The sequence below is a fragment of the Plecotus auritus genome, assembly GCF_963455305.1.
Source record: "Plecotus auritus genome assembly, chromosome: 10".
In the NCBI taxonomy this organism is placed as follows: Eukaryota; Metazoa; Chordata; class Mammalia; order Chiroptera; family Vespertilionidae; genus Plecotus; species Plecotus auritus.
In genome coordinates, this window is record NC_137785.1 from 40,219,811 (window position 1) to 40,236,900 (window position 17,090).

The 17,090-nt window shown below is 40.9% G+C and overlaps 1 protein-coding gene across 1 annotated transcript in view; it reads left to right on the forward strand.

Annotated features, from left to right (window-relative positions):
• ADAMTS18 (ADAM metallopeptidase with thrombospondin type 1 motif 18) overlaps window positions 1-17,090 on the forward strand; it is a gene marked incomplete at its 5' end in the record, with an annotated part of 68,216 nt that overhangs the window by 25,166 nt on the left and 25,960 nt on the right. Inside the window, 4 exons of the mRNA XM_080644378.1 lie at window positions 5,271-5,443; window positions 8,566-8,696; window positions 9,383-9,506; window positions 10,452-10,696. Coding sequence (XP_080500504.1) covers window positions 5,271-5,443; window positions 8,566-8,696; window positions 9,383-9,506; window positions 10,452-10,696 — 673 coding nt within the window. The remainder of the gene's footprint in view (window positions 1-5,270; window positions 5,444-8,565; window positions 8,697-9,382; window positions 9,507-10,451; window positions 10,697-17,090) is intronic.

The window sequence follows — 17,090 nt, forward strand, 5'->3', positions numbered from 1 at the left end:
AGTGGGGGAGCGTGTGTCTCTCAAAGTGATGAATTGGAGAAAGTATGCTGATTTTTGCCTCGCAGGAATGTACATCAACACGTGTTGACAGATCTGTCTGACTTTTCAAGAGAAACCAGAAATCTAAAAAAATGTGTGTGAAATTTCCCAATTTCTAAAATATCGATGACAAATTCAATTTTCTTAAAAAAAAAAAAAACCCACACACATAATGAGGACTAATCAAAATGTCCGTGGATTAAAATTGGCCTGTGATCATCTATCTGTGGGCACCCTCTGGTCTGGTACTGGGATTCTGAACTAGTTTGTGCTGTGTGGAGAGGGGGTTTAATGCTACTTTTACTCTAATTCCCACAGGAAACATGTATGTTTCCTGATTGACATGGTTCTGTAGAAAGAGCCCAGGTTCAGGAGACAGAATGATATGACCCCAAATGTCTGGCCTTCCATTTATTCACGGCATGGCTTTGGGAAGGTCACCTGAGCTGTGAGCTTGGGCCTAGGTGTATAGAATGGAGATGATAATACCTCTAAAGGTTTAGGGAGGATTAAAAAATGCATCTGTAAAATCTCTGACACACCAAGGGGCATCTAACGGGCATTCGACAAAGGTTCTGGGTTCCATGTGGTTTTCATCATTTCATTTAAAAGCTCACTAAGAACACAGGGCAACAGAGGGTCGGCCCTCAGAAGCAGTGGGGAGAGGCCTGACTAATGAAACTGGCCTTGGGAGGATGCTATGGAGTAAGGAGAATGTGATGGGATGTTGGAAAATAGAGGCGTTGATTTGTACAACGTAACCTGAGTGGTGGCATAGCATGGGGGATGAGAATACAGACTCAATCCCAGTCACCTGGGTTTGCCTTGTGGCCCACCGCTTCAGAGGGCTGTGGCCATAGACCACGGCCTCTCCCACTCTAGGTAAAGTGGGATCAAGATAGTACCTTCATCACCTGAGTTCATACTTGTAAAGTGCTCTTTAAAAGTGCCTGGCAGGTTGTAAATATTGCAGGAATGCTTGGTAGGTTGAGAACTAAAATAGATAATGGAAGGAAAGCCCAAGCAAATTTTTAAAGAGACAAGTGATACTTTATATAAGTGAGCAGGCTGAGCTGGATCAAAAGGTCATTTTGTTCCAAAATACCAGGGAGGGTTGGGAGATACATTAACCATGGCTTGCTAGGCCTGCATTGGGCTATCTCAGGCTAATGCAGGATTTCTCAATGTTGGCACTATTGACAGTTTATTTTAATTTTTTCAACTTATTGATTTTAGAGAGAGAAGGAGAAGGAGAAAGAGAGAGACAGAGATCAAGTTGTTCTATGTATTTAGACATTCATGGGTTGATTCTTGTGTGTGCCCTGACCAGGGTTCAAACCCACAACCTTGGCGCATCAAGACAACACTCTCACCAACTGAGCTACTCGGCCAGGACACTGTTGACATTTTAAGCTGGATAATTATTTTGCTGTGGGAGTTGGCCCTGTATATGGCAGGATGTTTAGCAGCATCTCTAGCCTCTCCCCTCCCCCCACACCTCCTACAGTCTCCAAGTTATGACAACCACAAATGTCTCCAGACCTTGCCAAATGTCCTGTAGGGGTAGAGTCATCCCCAGCTGAGACTGACTGCCCTAATCAGACCCAGTAACTGTGTGTAATGGTAGGGAGGTTTGTGATACATGTACAATTTATATCAGGTTATTAAAACCACTCTCGTCTACTTTGAACACAGCCTGTATCTTGGATAGGATTGTTAAAATTCATCATATTTTCATTTTTGCAACATATTTCATGGATCTGGTTTTCATACTTCACTACATTTTACAATCTCAATTTTTTTTCCCCAAGAAAGAAATAGATTGCCTAATTTAATAGCCTTGCTGGTAAAGTGCATGAATGACGCCCCTGAGATTTAAAGGAAACCTCTCCCATATCTGTGGGATTGAGAGCTCACATTATAATCGGGCATTGTTCGTGGAAATACCCTATCATAATTTTAGAGATGCCTAACAGAAGAATTAATCACTAAAGTAGTTCCACTTGGTGCAGTTTTAAGTTTAAACAAGTCCAATCAGGATACTGTTTGCTTTCATTAAGTTCGAAGTCACGAATGAAACAAGCTAGTGGTCGGCTATCCCAAGACCATTGAGTTAGATGTTCTCTGTTCCTATTTCCCTTGGTTGTAGTACAGCTGCTTTTTCCTCCCCACTGCAGGTTCCTTTCTTCCTTCAGCTCAAACATTCGGTCTGTTCCCATCACACAGCCTGACCATTTTTATTTTTTCATGTGGAGGCAATGCGAGCTTTTTATTTCACACCATGATGGCTTTCCCAGAACACATTTTTGTTTCATAAAAAGTGAGTTATTCCTGGCCAATTTAGGGATGCATTTCAGCTTCCCAAGAGTTGACAGGTTATCTGGTCCCGGAATGGCCAGTCCCAGGTACATGTGGCCCTTTTTATTCCTCCGTGAGTTGCAACCTGTTGTCTAATCCAGTTATTTTATAAGTAGGGTGGCAGAGGGTCCCATTCACGGCACCAATTCTTGCCCACGTCACCACGCTGGTCATGTTAGAGTGGATCCAAGAGCCCACAGTCATAATCCTTTGACATTTTCTCTGGGTCCCTGGCTATTAATTATTACACTTAAGGGAGCTAGTAAAACTCCTATAAACTGTTTAAGAAAACTGTGAAAAGTAAACCCATTAAGGCATTCTAGAACTTTTTCCTAAAATGTGAGTCTACTTGAGAAAGAATAATATGCCACTAAGTTCATAGCTTCAGAACAATAATTGACTCCAACCTCTGGCTCTTTTCCCAACTGCTAATTTCCAGGCCCAGCTGATGATCGGAATCACCAAGTGTGCTTTAAAAAACTGAGTTTGGCTCTTCCCCACCATATGTTCTTAGGGAAATGTCTGGGGAGGGACCAGGAGTATGTCTGTGTATTTAGTAGGAGCTCCCTCCATGGTTCTAGTATCAGCCAGCCGATATGATAACCATTCACAGGGAGGACCTGATAAATTATGCAGAAGCAAATTATGGGTAAACTTTATAACAGTCTAATATAAACACAAAATCATGTGCCTAGACATTTGTTTTCTCACTTTCTACATTTTTTTAAATCTTAATTTATTATACTGAGGGATGCCACCGTTGAATTTTCTGTTAACTTATCCTAACACTCATGTTCATAGCTGCAGAAAAATGTACCTGTATTGGAAGATGTGATGGAAAAGTCCAAATGCTTGCCAGTCATTAAAAGTAGAAAGCATTTTCAAATAGTTATGATTTGTGCAAACTGGGCCCTAGACTGTGTCCTAAATTCTGTCCAAATGTTGTCTCAGTTCTTTGTCACAATTGCCCCCACTTTACAGATTAGAATAAAATTGCCTAAAGATAAGCTGGGAGGAGGCAGAGAATAGTTCATGCAGATCTGCAGCATTAGAAAAGGCCAGCTCCCCAGCCACTGTGCATTACTCTCTTCTCTCCCATGCACGGGCCCTACTGCCTAACACAGTGAAGCGCAGGCAGAGTACAGTGGGCGGAGACTCGGGGGGAGCCCGGAGATAAGAGGTTTAGCTCCGCTTTCTTGTAGCTGTGTGACCTTTAGGCAAGTTTAAATGAGGAGATGGCTATATGAACTTTGAGGTCTTTTCCCTGTTACCGTTTCAGCGTTGAAAAAGTAGCACATGTGGTCCTCTTTCACTTGATTGCATTTAAATTGTCTAAATGAAGGTTATTTGTAAAATCTCAGACTCAGAGTCTTACACTGAGAAAGCTTGGCATATGCTCTCTAAAGATGACCAGCAATAGGAAGACTGTCAGATGTGGCACTTCAAAGTATTGCTCAATGCTTTTTAGGTAATGATTTAAGAAGTCCTCAGGGATTTGATCTAGCCCAGTGACTGCTGGATGTTTAAGTAGTTACTCCAGAATGTTTTGAAATAGCAGAAAAATCTCATTCTGGCAGCGTGACACTTCCCGTTTCTGCTGAATCCATTTTAGCATGCAGTTATAGGAGGACTTGATAAAATATGCTGAAGCAAATCCAGGGTGTTTTATAGCATTCTTGTGCTTCCTAAAGAGACAAGGAATTTTAATCACATCAGTTTGTTAACCTGAAGCCTTCTTTCATGTTACATGTTTGCATTGAGCTTTGGTGTGAGACGATCCATCCTTGGGTTTTAGCCTTTGGAGAAAACCGCCAACAAAATAGTGGGACTGGAAAGAAGCAATTGCTCTGTGCCCGGACTAAGCTGGACAAGATGCTAGTGGTGATTTTCAGTGTGGTTTGTGCTCTTTTTTCTTTATTTTGCTTTCTGATGTTTTGCGGCCTGCCTACCGAGATCTCAAAGAGTTTGCCATTAGATCCTAATTATTTATGTTCTGATGGGATTCCCTACTCTTGAAATCCATTTCCCATCGTGCTTGGCAGGAAAAGAGTAGGCCACCTGCAAAGTTAAAAAGTGATTGTGCAGATGAAAACAGGGGAATGTTTTGCCTTGGAGCTTAGGAACAATTAGAATAAAACACACAAGAGTCAGACAGCAATCAAAATATCAGCCCAGTGACTGACAAAGCTGGACTGGAAAGCATGGCAGATGGGGCTTTCTGCTCTGTCTCCCCAGGGTCCTGAGTTTGTACGCAGCAGCAGGTGCTGGACGGCCTGTGGGAAGATGATGAGTGTTTAGAAATGGGAGAGAAGCTGGCGAGTTGCTTGGGTTCGCATTTGAAGAGCTTTGATACCAACATAGGGTGTGTGTGTGTGCGTGTGTGAGAGTGTGTGTGTGTGTGTGTGTGTAGCTCACATCTATGTAAATAAGAACATTGAGGTGCGTTTATAGATTTCCTAACATATAAGGTGATAGGATGAGTGTCAAAATATGCTTTCATCAGTTTTTAAGGAAATTGCCAGAATGTAAAAATTGGATCAGAAATGGCAAATAAGTTTGATCTAACCTGCCAGTTCCAATTGATGAGCAGTGGTAGTGGCTACCTTGAGGGCTGTGTTTAAGGGGGATTTTAAGGACATGTCAGGCTCTGCCAAAAAAAAAACAAAAACAAAAAGGTCTTTGATTGATTAGTTATGTCTGCCATGGATACAAGAAGGGATGTGACAAGTTGTATGCTACCTACTTCTGTTCTCATAATAGACTATGTATGCAGAGACAACACTCATCTGGATTTTTCCTCTGTATAGTACTCTGTGTGACGTATAGTGAGCCCTTTGACTTCCAGCATTCAAGTTCTTTACTCTTATTTTTAGGCCTCAGTATGGTGGCAAGTTCTGTCCAGGTTCTGGCCGCATTTATCAGCTGTGCAACATTAACCCTTGCCATGAGAATAGCTTGGATTTTCGAGCCCAGCAGTGCGCAGAATATAACAGCAAACCTTTCCGGGGATGGTTCTACCAGTGGAAACCCTATACGAAAGTGGAAGGTAATTTGGTCTGTATGACCCTCAAATAAATATGTCTCTACATGGACGGTAATGTGAATGAACAGCTCAGAAGAAATTGCTGCCTGTATGAACGAGTTTCAATTTTTATCTTCTGTTCCCCAGACCCATCCTGGCTCATGTGTTTTATTCAGTTCCATAGGTTTTGTTTATTTTTCCACACTTTTTTATTTCACAAGACACCCCTTGTCTCCCACATCTGTAAGCCAAAGTATTCATGTGTTTGGAATGCACTTATATTTCCAAACTTACCTTTGACATTTCAGCAATTAAGTCTCCCAGGGATGTTAATTGAAATTGGTATGAATTATCCAGACTAAAAACTCGTGAAACCATATATACCCCATGGAGACACCATACTCAGTAACTGACATGTTCGATGATTACAAGCATGGGAAGGCATATTTGCAGAGTATGTACACACACACACACACACACACACACACACACACACACACGAATAAAAAAAATATCTCCAAACTAAGTTCTTAGTACTTATTACAACTTAAAGTAATGGCATGTATTGTACTTTTAAATTAATTTTTTATTTTGGTTAAGCATCAAAACATTTATTTTAGTTCTAATATGCAAATTTAATGTGCTTTCTGTTACCTGTACAGAATAAGCTGTCACTGTTCTAGTTATTTCTTTTTCATTATTTCCATTCACTTGACTTATTAGAACTCATCCATGCTCCCTTGATGATGCTTACTGCCTGGCAGACACCCTGCCCAATGCCAAGGAAACTACATTGAGTAAAACAGAGACCCCAGCCTTGGGATCTCAAATCCCAGTGGAGGGAGACAGAAAAGTAAAGGCCTTCTTGTCCCTTCCTCTTCTCCTTTTAATTGTAGACCACCCTTTTTTTTCTTTTTTGTTGTTGTTAATCCTCACCTGAGGATATTTTCCCATTGATTTTTAGAGAAAGTGGAAGAGAAGGGAAGAGAGAGAAACATTGATGTGAGAGAGACACATTGATTGGTTGCCTCCCACATATGCCCCAACCAGGGCCAGGGATCGACCCTGGCCTTGACCAGAATCAAACCCAGGACCATTCAGTCCTTGGCCCAACACTCTATCCACTGAGCCAAACGAGTGAGGGCAATGTAGACCATCCTTGTCTTACAGTAGTGAGCTTTTTTCCTTCTTCTATATTTCTAATGGACTAATTTATAAGTTGCTCAGGAACCTGTGCTGGAAAAATGGAGCTTTTTAGATTGTGTTAATTTCAGCTCCTGAATTGCAAATGCAAAAGTTAGTAGGCATTAAATAAAACTGCTATTAAAAAAAAAAAAAAAAAAAAAAAACTGGCCCTAGCCAGTTTGGCTCAGTTGATAGAGTGTTGGCCTGTGGACTGAATGGTCCTAGGTTCAATTCCAGTCAAGGGCACATGCCTGGGTTGCAGTCTTGATCTCCAGTAGGGGGCGTGCAGGAGACAGCCAATCAATGATTCTTTCTCATCATTGATGTTTCTATCTCTCTTTCCCTCTCCCTTCCTCTCTGAAATCGATAAAAATATATTTTTAAAAAAAACTAGGTGGGAGAAAAAAAAGTTAATCCATCCACACATCTGCATATTTGGAACATAATAATTGAACTTCTTTCTCATTTTTGGCTTTGTCTTGTATTGAGAGATTTTATGAAGCACAACTGTTCGCAAATTGTTTACACATTTGTTGTAAGATGTTGTCAGGGATATCACACAGTGCTGCCTACGTCAGGTCTCGTGAGAAATGTCATCTGCAGATCCTGGACTAGAACATCTTTCTATTCGAGAAATTAGCATAACAACTTTTTTCTGATAACAAGAGCTCTATAAGTATAATGCTTTCATTTTTTGCCTGTGATATCCAATATCTCAGTAACTTAATGGTCAATAAAACTTACTTTTTAAGTTCAGTTTATTTGCTTCTTCTTCCTTTTCATGATACTTCTCTGTATGTTTTATGAACATTATTGACATACTAGAGGCCCGGTGCATGAATTTGTGCATGGGTGGGGTCCGTTCGGCCCGCCATGATCTGACGCAGTGGGCGATTGACAGGCCGGCCCCGTCCTTAATTGGGCAATCGGGGGAGGGGCCGTGGGCGGTTGGCCCTCCAGCCCCCTGGTCAAACTTCAAGTCGAGGGGACAATTTGCATATTAGCCTTTTATTATATGGGATGTCTTTTTACAGAAATGCCTAAATTCTTTTCTCTTAGTTGATTGAATAAATATCTAAAGTAAGTTATGTCCTAAATCTCAGGTCAGTGAACTATGGCCCTTGGGCCAAGTCTGAGCTGCTTTTTTATGAAAATTATAAAGTTTTATTGGTGAAGGACAAATATCATACGATTTCACTTATATGTGGAATCTAAAAACACAAAATAAATGAACAAAAAAAACAGAAACAGACTCACAGATACAGAGAACAGACTGATGGTTGCTAGAGGGGAGAGGGGGCAGAAGGCTGGGTGAAAGGGGATTAAGAAGCACAGATTTGTAGTTACAAAGTAGTCATGGGAATATAAAGTACAGCACGGGGAATATAGTCAATAATATTGCGGTAACTATGTATGTTGCCAGGTGGATACTTGAATTATTGGAGGGATCACTTTGTAAATTATATAATTATTTAACCACTGTGATGTATACCTGAAACTAATATAAAATATTATTGAATGTCAACTGTCATTGAAAAATAAAATTTAAGAAATAAATATAAAGATTTATTGGAACTTTAAACACTCCTTCATTTATACGTTATCAATGGCAGATGATAGGGCCTAGGAGACCTCAAATATTTACTATACAAGCAGAGTAGCTACACAATCCACGTGTGTATCGTACAATTACTAAGGACTGGAAAAAATAAAATTCTTATATATTGATGTTAAAGCAACTTTATATGGATTACTAACTGGCATTTGTATTTTTTAAAGCCACATACATAAGCACATGTGCACTAACATGCACACACACACATACACACAAACCTGTAAGTAACATTTTCCATTTTGATATGCTAGCGTTTTAAATAAATTTAGTTCATCCTTTTGGAGGGCATGTCATTGTCCTATTATTTCCTCTTGACCGTGTCCTATCTTGATCTCTTTGCTTCTAGAGGAAGACCGGTGTAGGCTGTACTGCAAGGCTGAGAACTTTGAATTTTTTTTCGCAATGTCCAGCAAGGTGAAAGACGGAACTCCTTGCTCCTCAAACAAAAATGATGTTTGTATTGATGGGATCTGTGAAGTAAGAGAACCTTTCTGCTTTGGGATGTCTGATCATGTTTGTGTTTCCTCATATCAAATGGCAAATGTGAGAAGTGTGGCAACAGAGTCTGTCTGCAGAAAAGCAGGTGGCATAGGGTTAAGGGGCAACATTAACCCTATGACATAGCCTCCTGTACATAGTAGCTGTAAAAATTAAATAAGAATGTAAAATTTTATTGTGTATTCACTAAATACATTCACTATATGATTAGAACCTCACAAATGTGTTTGAAATAGTACTACTATTTATTTCTAGTCGTTTTCTTTTATTTGGGTACCCACTTTTTCTTTTAATTTGATTGTGAGATTGTTGATCTCTTCAGGGTGTGTGTGTGTGTGTGTGTTTTGTCCAGCATTTTTAGGTTTCAGTAGTAGAGCTGGCTCACCTGTCCTTGGTAGCAATGGTAACTTTTTATTCTGATTTTACAGATGATGAGTCTAAGTCTAGATAAGTTATATGACTGCCTGGGCATAAATCTAGTCATGAATGGCAGGGGAAGGATTTGAACTCCGAGTCAGTCAAACTTGACAGTGTGCTTTTCATCGTAAAGCTGAACCTCCCTCCTAAAGTTCTGCAAATACAGGAAACCATGGACCGTGTGGTTATTCTTAGCCACTGGCTTCTCTGACCTTTGATTTTTCTCACTCTTTGCCTTCTTGTCACAGCCAGTGGGATGCGATCATGAACTTGGCTCTAAAGCAGTTTCTGATGCCTGTGGTGTTTGCAAAGGTGATAATTCAACTTGCAAGTTTTATAAAGGCCTGTACCTCAACCAGCATAAAGCCAATGGTAAGAGATACTGCTGCTCCGTTGCTGTCACTGGTGGGACACACCTTCTGCTACTGAACAAGTTCAAGTGATGCTAGATGTGGTAGAGCCTTTACTTGGCTTGCCTGACACAGGGCAGATGATGGCTTTGACACTTCTGCAAGAGCTAGGGAGGATAGGTGGGAATTTTAACACGAAGGGTTTTAGCAACACACACACATCTCAGATGTGTTAAAACAAATGCCCTTCTACATGGCAGTCTGAATATGCTGATCAGGCTGTCCTATGCCCCACATTCATTCGTTAAGTAGAGAACTTACTGTGAAACTTAGATAATACCCCCTCACAATGTTAGATGAATATTTGAAGTGATTATCTAAATGTCTCGAGTAAGATTAAACTCGGAGCCTTGTTTTCTGCATATCACTGTGAGAGTACACGACTCTCACTTTCTCGTAGGTAGATGAAAAATAAATCACGCCCTAACAGGTTTGGCTCAGTGGCTAGGGTGTCAGCCTGCGGACTGAAAGGTCCCAGGTTCGATTCTGGTCAAGGGCATGTACCTTGGTTGTGGGCATATCCCTAGTAGGGGGTGTGCAGGAGGCAGCTGATCGATGTTGCTCTCTCATCGATGTTTCTAACGCTCTATCCCTCTCCCTTCCTCTCTATAAAAAAAATCAATAAAAAATATATTTTAAAAATAAATAAATCGCATCCTTGAGTTCCGTGGCTTGCACAGTACCTTCAGTCCACACACAGCTGCTTGGGACAGCCACATGCATTTCTCTCTCCCAGGCTCCTACCACTGGGAAAATGAAATTACCAATCACTCTCACTTCCTAAGAGTAGAAATGAATGTCAGTTGATGAATCAAAAACCTCCCTCTACAAAAAATGGCCACTCCATGTCTGAGCCTTTCTAGTCACCTCCAGGGGAAAACAGAAATGCTCTATTCTTCCCACTTAGAATATTACCCGGTGGTCGTCATCCCAGCGGGAGCCCGAAGCATCGAAGTCCAGGAGCTGCAGATGTCCTCCAGTTACCTCGCTGTCCGGAGCCTCCATCAAAAGTACTACCTGACGGGGAGCTGGAGCATCGACTGGCCCGGGGAGTTCCTCTTCTCTGGGACCGTGTTTGAGTACCAGCGCCCCTTCAACCGCCCAGAACGTCTGTCCGCGCCAGGACCCACTAATGAGACGCTGGTCTTTGAAGTAAGCCCCTTCTGTTCATTCAGTTCCCAGTGTCTCCTGCTAAGTGGGTAGTGATGATCCCAGCTTGAACGAGCTCAGAGAGCCCCAGTCCTTCTAGTCCACGTCTCCTGACAGGCTCGATTTCAGAGTGCAAAGGGGAAGAGGCAGCAACTCCATTTAGGGGGGAATGGGCAGTGGGTCCCCAAGAGAATGCGTGAGTTTCACATTTAGACGCCAGCCTCTCACTGTGGCACGCGGCTGACCCGAATGCTGAGGAGTACATAGAGGAGGAGTACTTTGTAGATCGTTCCGGTGTGTCTGTGTCTGCCATTTGGGTAGTCCATTGCTGCAATTTCCCGCATAGGTCAGCCGGCCCAGGGGGCAGAGTGATGGAGCGGAAAGGACTCAGGCTTGAGCGCCAAGAAAGTTTTAATCACAGCAAGCCACCTTACTTTTGTAGGCTGTCATTTTCTCAGCTGTAAGAAAATGAATGAATGGCTAATAATGGTAATGAAAACAGCCAGCGTATCTGCAAATGGCTCTGCGGACTGTTATCACGTGTACATTTTCTTGGGTCCTCATAATGTTCAGTGTATAAGCCGGGGCTGGTCATTTGCTTTCAGAGACAAGTGATGTGCTTCGGGTTGGGTAGAATCACACTGGCCCCCACGTACTGAGGTCTTACATAACCAGGCACTCACGTTAGTCATTTCGAGCTTCAGTCTCTCACCCACAAAATTGGGATAGAAAACCTACCTCACCGATGTGCCAGAAAAATAAGCAATGGAATGTGAAGAAAGCTTAAAAGATTTGCCTAACTCATACAGCGAGGGAAAAAGCAGAGTTGAACTGTAGCTCAAATCTTTCCCATCAAGGGGGATGATACTGCTCTTCTCAATTAAAGGAAACAGTAGCTTAATTCAATAATTATAATAATTATAATTATACTAATAATTATTGTTATTACAGGCATTAGCCTTAAACATTTACTAAGGAAAATGAGTAGAAGACAGTTTTTAAAAATGAACTACTGTAACTCTGGAATTCTAAGTCAGATATTGTACATGTAGTATGGTTGAAAGTACAGACTCTTTTTTTTTAATCCAAGGATATTTTTTCCATTGATCTTTTAGAGAGAGTGGAAGAGAGAGGAAAAGACAAAGAGAAACATCGATGTGAGAGAAACACATCAATTAGTTGCCTCCTGCATGAGCCCTCACCAGGGCCCTGCCAGGGGAGGAGCCTACAACCAAGTACGTGCCCCTGATCCGAATCGAACCAGGGACCCTTTGGTCTGCAGGCCAATGCTCTATCCACTGAGCCAAACCGGCTAGGGTGAAAGTACAGACTTAACTAGCTATAAACTTGGGCAAGTTTCTTAATCTCTGTGTCACTAATACCCACATCTGAAATAGGGGCAAACAATACTAGGTAACTATTAGGGCTAGTGTGAGGATAATTTAAGGTAAGTCCAATGCTTACAAAGTCCTTGGCACATAATATTTGTAACCATGATCATCATTTTGCCCTCTGAGCGTATCGCACATATATTTTTAAAATCTAAACCTCAGACCATGGTTAGCCAACTGCTGACCACAAGTCAAATCCAGGTCCAGATCTGTGTATTAAAACAAAATGGATCAATACTTTAATATAAGGTGATTTCCTATTTTTAAAGATACAGATTTTTGACATCTCTTTAAAAAAAGAACTTCTGGCTCCAGTAGGGACAGCATTTGAGTTTGCAGCCTAGGCCCTTGACCCTGACCATGAGTGAACCTCCACTGTCTTATGAATTTGAGGCACCAGGTCCTGTCACCTCTGTCTGTGTGATAGAAGGTCCCTCAGAGATCTCACAACAATAAGTCTGAGAAGCCATCAGCACAAGATATTCTTCCAACCCCCTCAGGTCTTTCAGAGGATAAGACAGGAACCCGAATCAAACTGGACTAAAGTTAGGGTGACGGGAGCTCAACAGTGAATCCAGCCCTGAAATTGCACTTTCATTAAACCTAAGGCACCAGGGATTGAACTCTCTGATTAAGGATTTCTGGACTTTTTTTCCCCCAAATCTTTTTGTTTTAGATGTGTATGTTTGTTCTATTTCTTTTCGACTGAGCATCTAAGCCACAAACTTCTTTTTCTTTTCTTTAGAAAGGTATGTTTTCTTTTAGGGGTGGGGTATACTAAGCTTGCAAGGTTTATGTTTTAGAGCAACATGGCTTTATTAGTTTTGCCAAGAGGCCTTTGATCCATCTCTGAGCAAATGTACACACACCAAGGTCTGTGGCTGAAAAATAACGTAGGTCGGGAAGGGGGCGAGGTGCCTCCCACGGCTCTGCCATGCGCAGTCACAAGTGTGCGCACGTCGTTCCTCGTGAGAAATGTGTGGTTTACTCCCTCATGACAAGCAGCCATTCTTTGTTGTTGTTTCTCCAGTTTTGTTCATAAACACAGAGCCGCTCCAGTAGGTGTCGACAGTGCTGTTGGTAATTCTGGGCCTGTTGTTAAACATCTATCATCCATAGGGAAACCACAACAAAGAGTCAGACAAGAATGATGGAAAGTGCACAGCAGAATAGCAGAGTTCCTTCTCGCTTTCATCTTCAGAGCCCGGAATATCCCCTGGCACTGTCTGTGTTGATCAAATTAACCAGATAATTGACACATTGTCACTGAATGTTGTACCAGCTTCAAGCTGAGAATTTTTATTTGTGCTTTGTTTGATCTAAGCATAGCTCCATATTTTATTCATCTATATTATTTAGCCCTGACTAAAATTAATTAAACCTTTGGGTTGTTCACTAGGTCCATTTTTTTTTCCAGATGTTTAGGAGCTATTTTTAAGAAATAAAAGGATGACCTCAGTTGGTGATGGAGTTCTCCAAAACTGGTCAGGTTCATCAGTCTATCTGCTTGCAAATACAGGCAGTGCCTTGGGAGGGAGGTGGGGGAGCAACTATAATATAAGGGAAAATATTATGTAGATCTAAATAAAATTATAAAAACATAAAATCTTCCCCAGCTTCAATTGGATATGTAGAATATATTTTTTAAAATATCTTCAATGGTAAGATATGTACACATATAATACCTTAATAAAAATTTGAAAAAAAAATATATCTTTATTGATTGCAGAGAGGGAGAGAGAATCATTGATCGACTGCCTCCTGCATGCCCCCTACTGGGGATAGAGTCCACAATCCAGGCATATGCCCTGACCAGGAATCGAACCCTGACCTCCTGGTTCAGAGCTCGACACTCAACCACTGAGCCAAGGTGGCCGGGCTATATTTTTTAAAATAATTTTTATGACTATATGAATAGAAGGAAGAACTACAATAATATTTTTATTAATACAAAACCATAGTTTTGCTGCAATGGAATAAGGTCACATTTGCTTACAAGCCACACTTTCTGTGCTCATTCTACTTACAGAATCAATGAAAGCTTAAATTAATGTCCTAGGAATGTGACCTGTCTGAAAGTAACCTAGAGGGAAACTTACTTGATTAATTGGACATGAATTGCTTGTATTTTTAAAGGAGTTGTGGTTTCATTCAAAACTTGCAAATATGTTAGGAGATTAACAAAAATCAAATCCAGTGACCTAGTATTATGTCTATTTTATCTTTTAAAAATATTGGGGTTAATGACTTTAATATTTAAATTATACATTATTCCTCTCAGGAGAACATCAAATTTCAGGCCAGTTTTTGTCATGCAGTCAGACCTCTCCTAAATCGATATAACACAGTGATTTTAAAAAGTTAAAATCATAGTAAGCAATAAATTACATTTTCCCAAAGCTAAACTGTATATCAATATCCAAGTGATCCATGGCTGTATTCTTTAAAGGGAGTTCAAGTTCATACGGCTCTCCATACAACTGTGAATTGAACCAGAATGAATACTTTGGGAGCCAAAAATATGTTCACTCCAATGTAAAAATGTTGAATGCATTTTACAATCCTGTGGGATGCTGAAAATCGAAGTGTGGGAACCTACCAAAATAAAAAATGCTGTTCCCTCCACAGAAAGTATAAGTCTGTGAAAGAAAGCACTTTCTCTCTCGGCCACTTAAAATACTTGTGTGTTCACTAAGTTCTTCTTATAGTGTAAAAGTCGGCAGGAGGGTGTGTTTACCATATTAATCAGACCCTCCCAATAGATTAGCTAGTTCCCATCTTCGACTGCCTTGGTGTGCATTGACTTAGGTAACTACTTGCAAAGTAATTTTCCCCTGCTTACTTCCTCTCTATGTCTGAACAAAATGAGACATTTGTTGAGTGCCTTGAACTAGACATAGGGAATACACAGTGCTTAAGACACAGATCATGTCTCGGGTCTTTAAGGGATGTAAAGAGTGAGTTCCGGTATGTGGATCGCATTCTTTGGGAAGCGCATGGGCTGGTGCAGGGAGCATTGTGTGAATAGTTGGCAACATGGGTTACATGCTGCTCTTCCCTGTGCCACGTTGCAGGAGTCACTTCAACTCTCTGTATCCCAGTTTTCTCATTTGGGAAATGATTTCCCCGAACTCATGCTAAACTGTGCATTCCACTGTATTCCATAGTGCTGTCCTTACGCACTTTAACAGCCCCTGAATTCCCACATCCGCAGAAGGACTTACTCATCTTTGCAGCTTCCAAGGCTGACTTGGTACCTAGGACATAGTAGATGCTCAAAAAAATATATTTATTGGATGAAGAGCTTCCAATGATAAAATTCATTTATACATTTAAAAAGTGGAATCTTCTTTCCAAATTGAAAAAAATCATACATAGAGACAATAAATAAGTTAAATGACAGGAGAGTTTCTCAGACCAAAGTCAGGAGTGACAGGCCCAGAGACCAGCCTCTTCTTACCCAATTTTTGCTTCTGTCCCAAACCACAGTTGTAATCTCTGAAATGCCCAGACTTCTAAAGGACACATTTAAAAACCACTGGATTTCATCATCTCTTAGGACTAGTTTTAGAACTGGGTTGAGTTCAAAGTTGAGTACAGTGAACAGCATTTAAAGTGTTGACATTTGATCTCCTGATTTGCATTTGAGGAATCAACATGGTTGCTAAAATGCTTGCCTCTCCCAAAGTGAATAGTTTACACAGAAGAAGTTTCTGACCAGTTGATTCACAAGACTCACCCCAGTCTGAGAGAATAGCAACTTGCCTTCCCAAGGTGGTGGGTTTCCCAGACCCTTTTGCTTATTTCTGATCGTTTTCTAGTGCAAGGAAGGCAGGGTGATGCAATCCTGGGAGTAACTGACTGCTGTCAGTTAACCCCAAAGACAAGGTCTTCTGCTTCTGCTTATGTTTATCTGTCAAAGCTGTGCAGAATGTCTTCATAGGGAAGCTCAGTCTAAATGGAAAACAGACCGTTACTTTTATCACCGAGTCGTGCGCCCGCCCAGTTTTAAATGCAGTCTCTCTTCCACTCATGCATTCTCCTGGGAACCTTGGCTCTCCATGTGTCCGCATTTGCAAGAGCTGCATGTCAGAGGACACAATGCTGGAAATTCCTAAGGATAACCGAGGGTTTATATGGTTGTCTTAGATCTTAAAAATGTTATGCATTAGGTAAGTCCATCAATCAGCATCTCATTGAGAAATACACCCATATATGTAAGTGAGTTGGAGGAAAAGAGCTCATTTTCAGGGCCCTGTATTATATGTGTGCATTGCCTCCCGGGGAAAGACTCCTCAGGCACATGCAGACCCAGCACCAAAAGAAGTGAGTATTGAGCTGGCAGTCACACACATCCTGACACAGTTATTATCAACTAGATCATTTCCACATTTTCTTACTCAACTCCTTCCACACAACATGAGTCTGGAATAAAGTCTAAGGAATTGCTTATTGAACGAGTTCACTTGTCCGTCATCTGAAAGATTTAAAAGTCAGCTCCTATTTCTATAGTCTTTAGGAGATCAGGTATAGACCACCACATTGTTTAGTTTATTGGGTTTGGGAAGACCAAGAAAAACTAAGTATGTTACTTCCACACCCCACGTTTAGTGTGACTGTGTGTGAGTGTGTGTGTGTGAGAGAGAGAGAGAGTTGTGTAAGGAATCAAATTTTGAAGTGGTAGAAATGTGAAAACTGAGGATCAGAGTTGACATTTACACATGTCTTGTTGATCAATCATTTAATCTGCAGTCAACAAAGATGTGCTGGGCTGAAAACTTGTGTTTTTGTTGTTTTTTTTTTCATTTTGAGATAAGATATAGGTCATATAAGGCCACCGACTCTTTTTTTGTTTGTTTGTTTAAGCACTGTGCAAAGGGCCTGTCTAATATATAATTTTAGGGGGCCTTGACAATAATAATTAAAAGCACAAACATTCTTTTTTTTTTTTCATGACTAGCTAAGGTGCCCACTTAGAGATGATACATTCTTTAGAAGTGACTGAG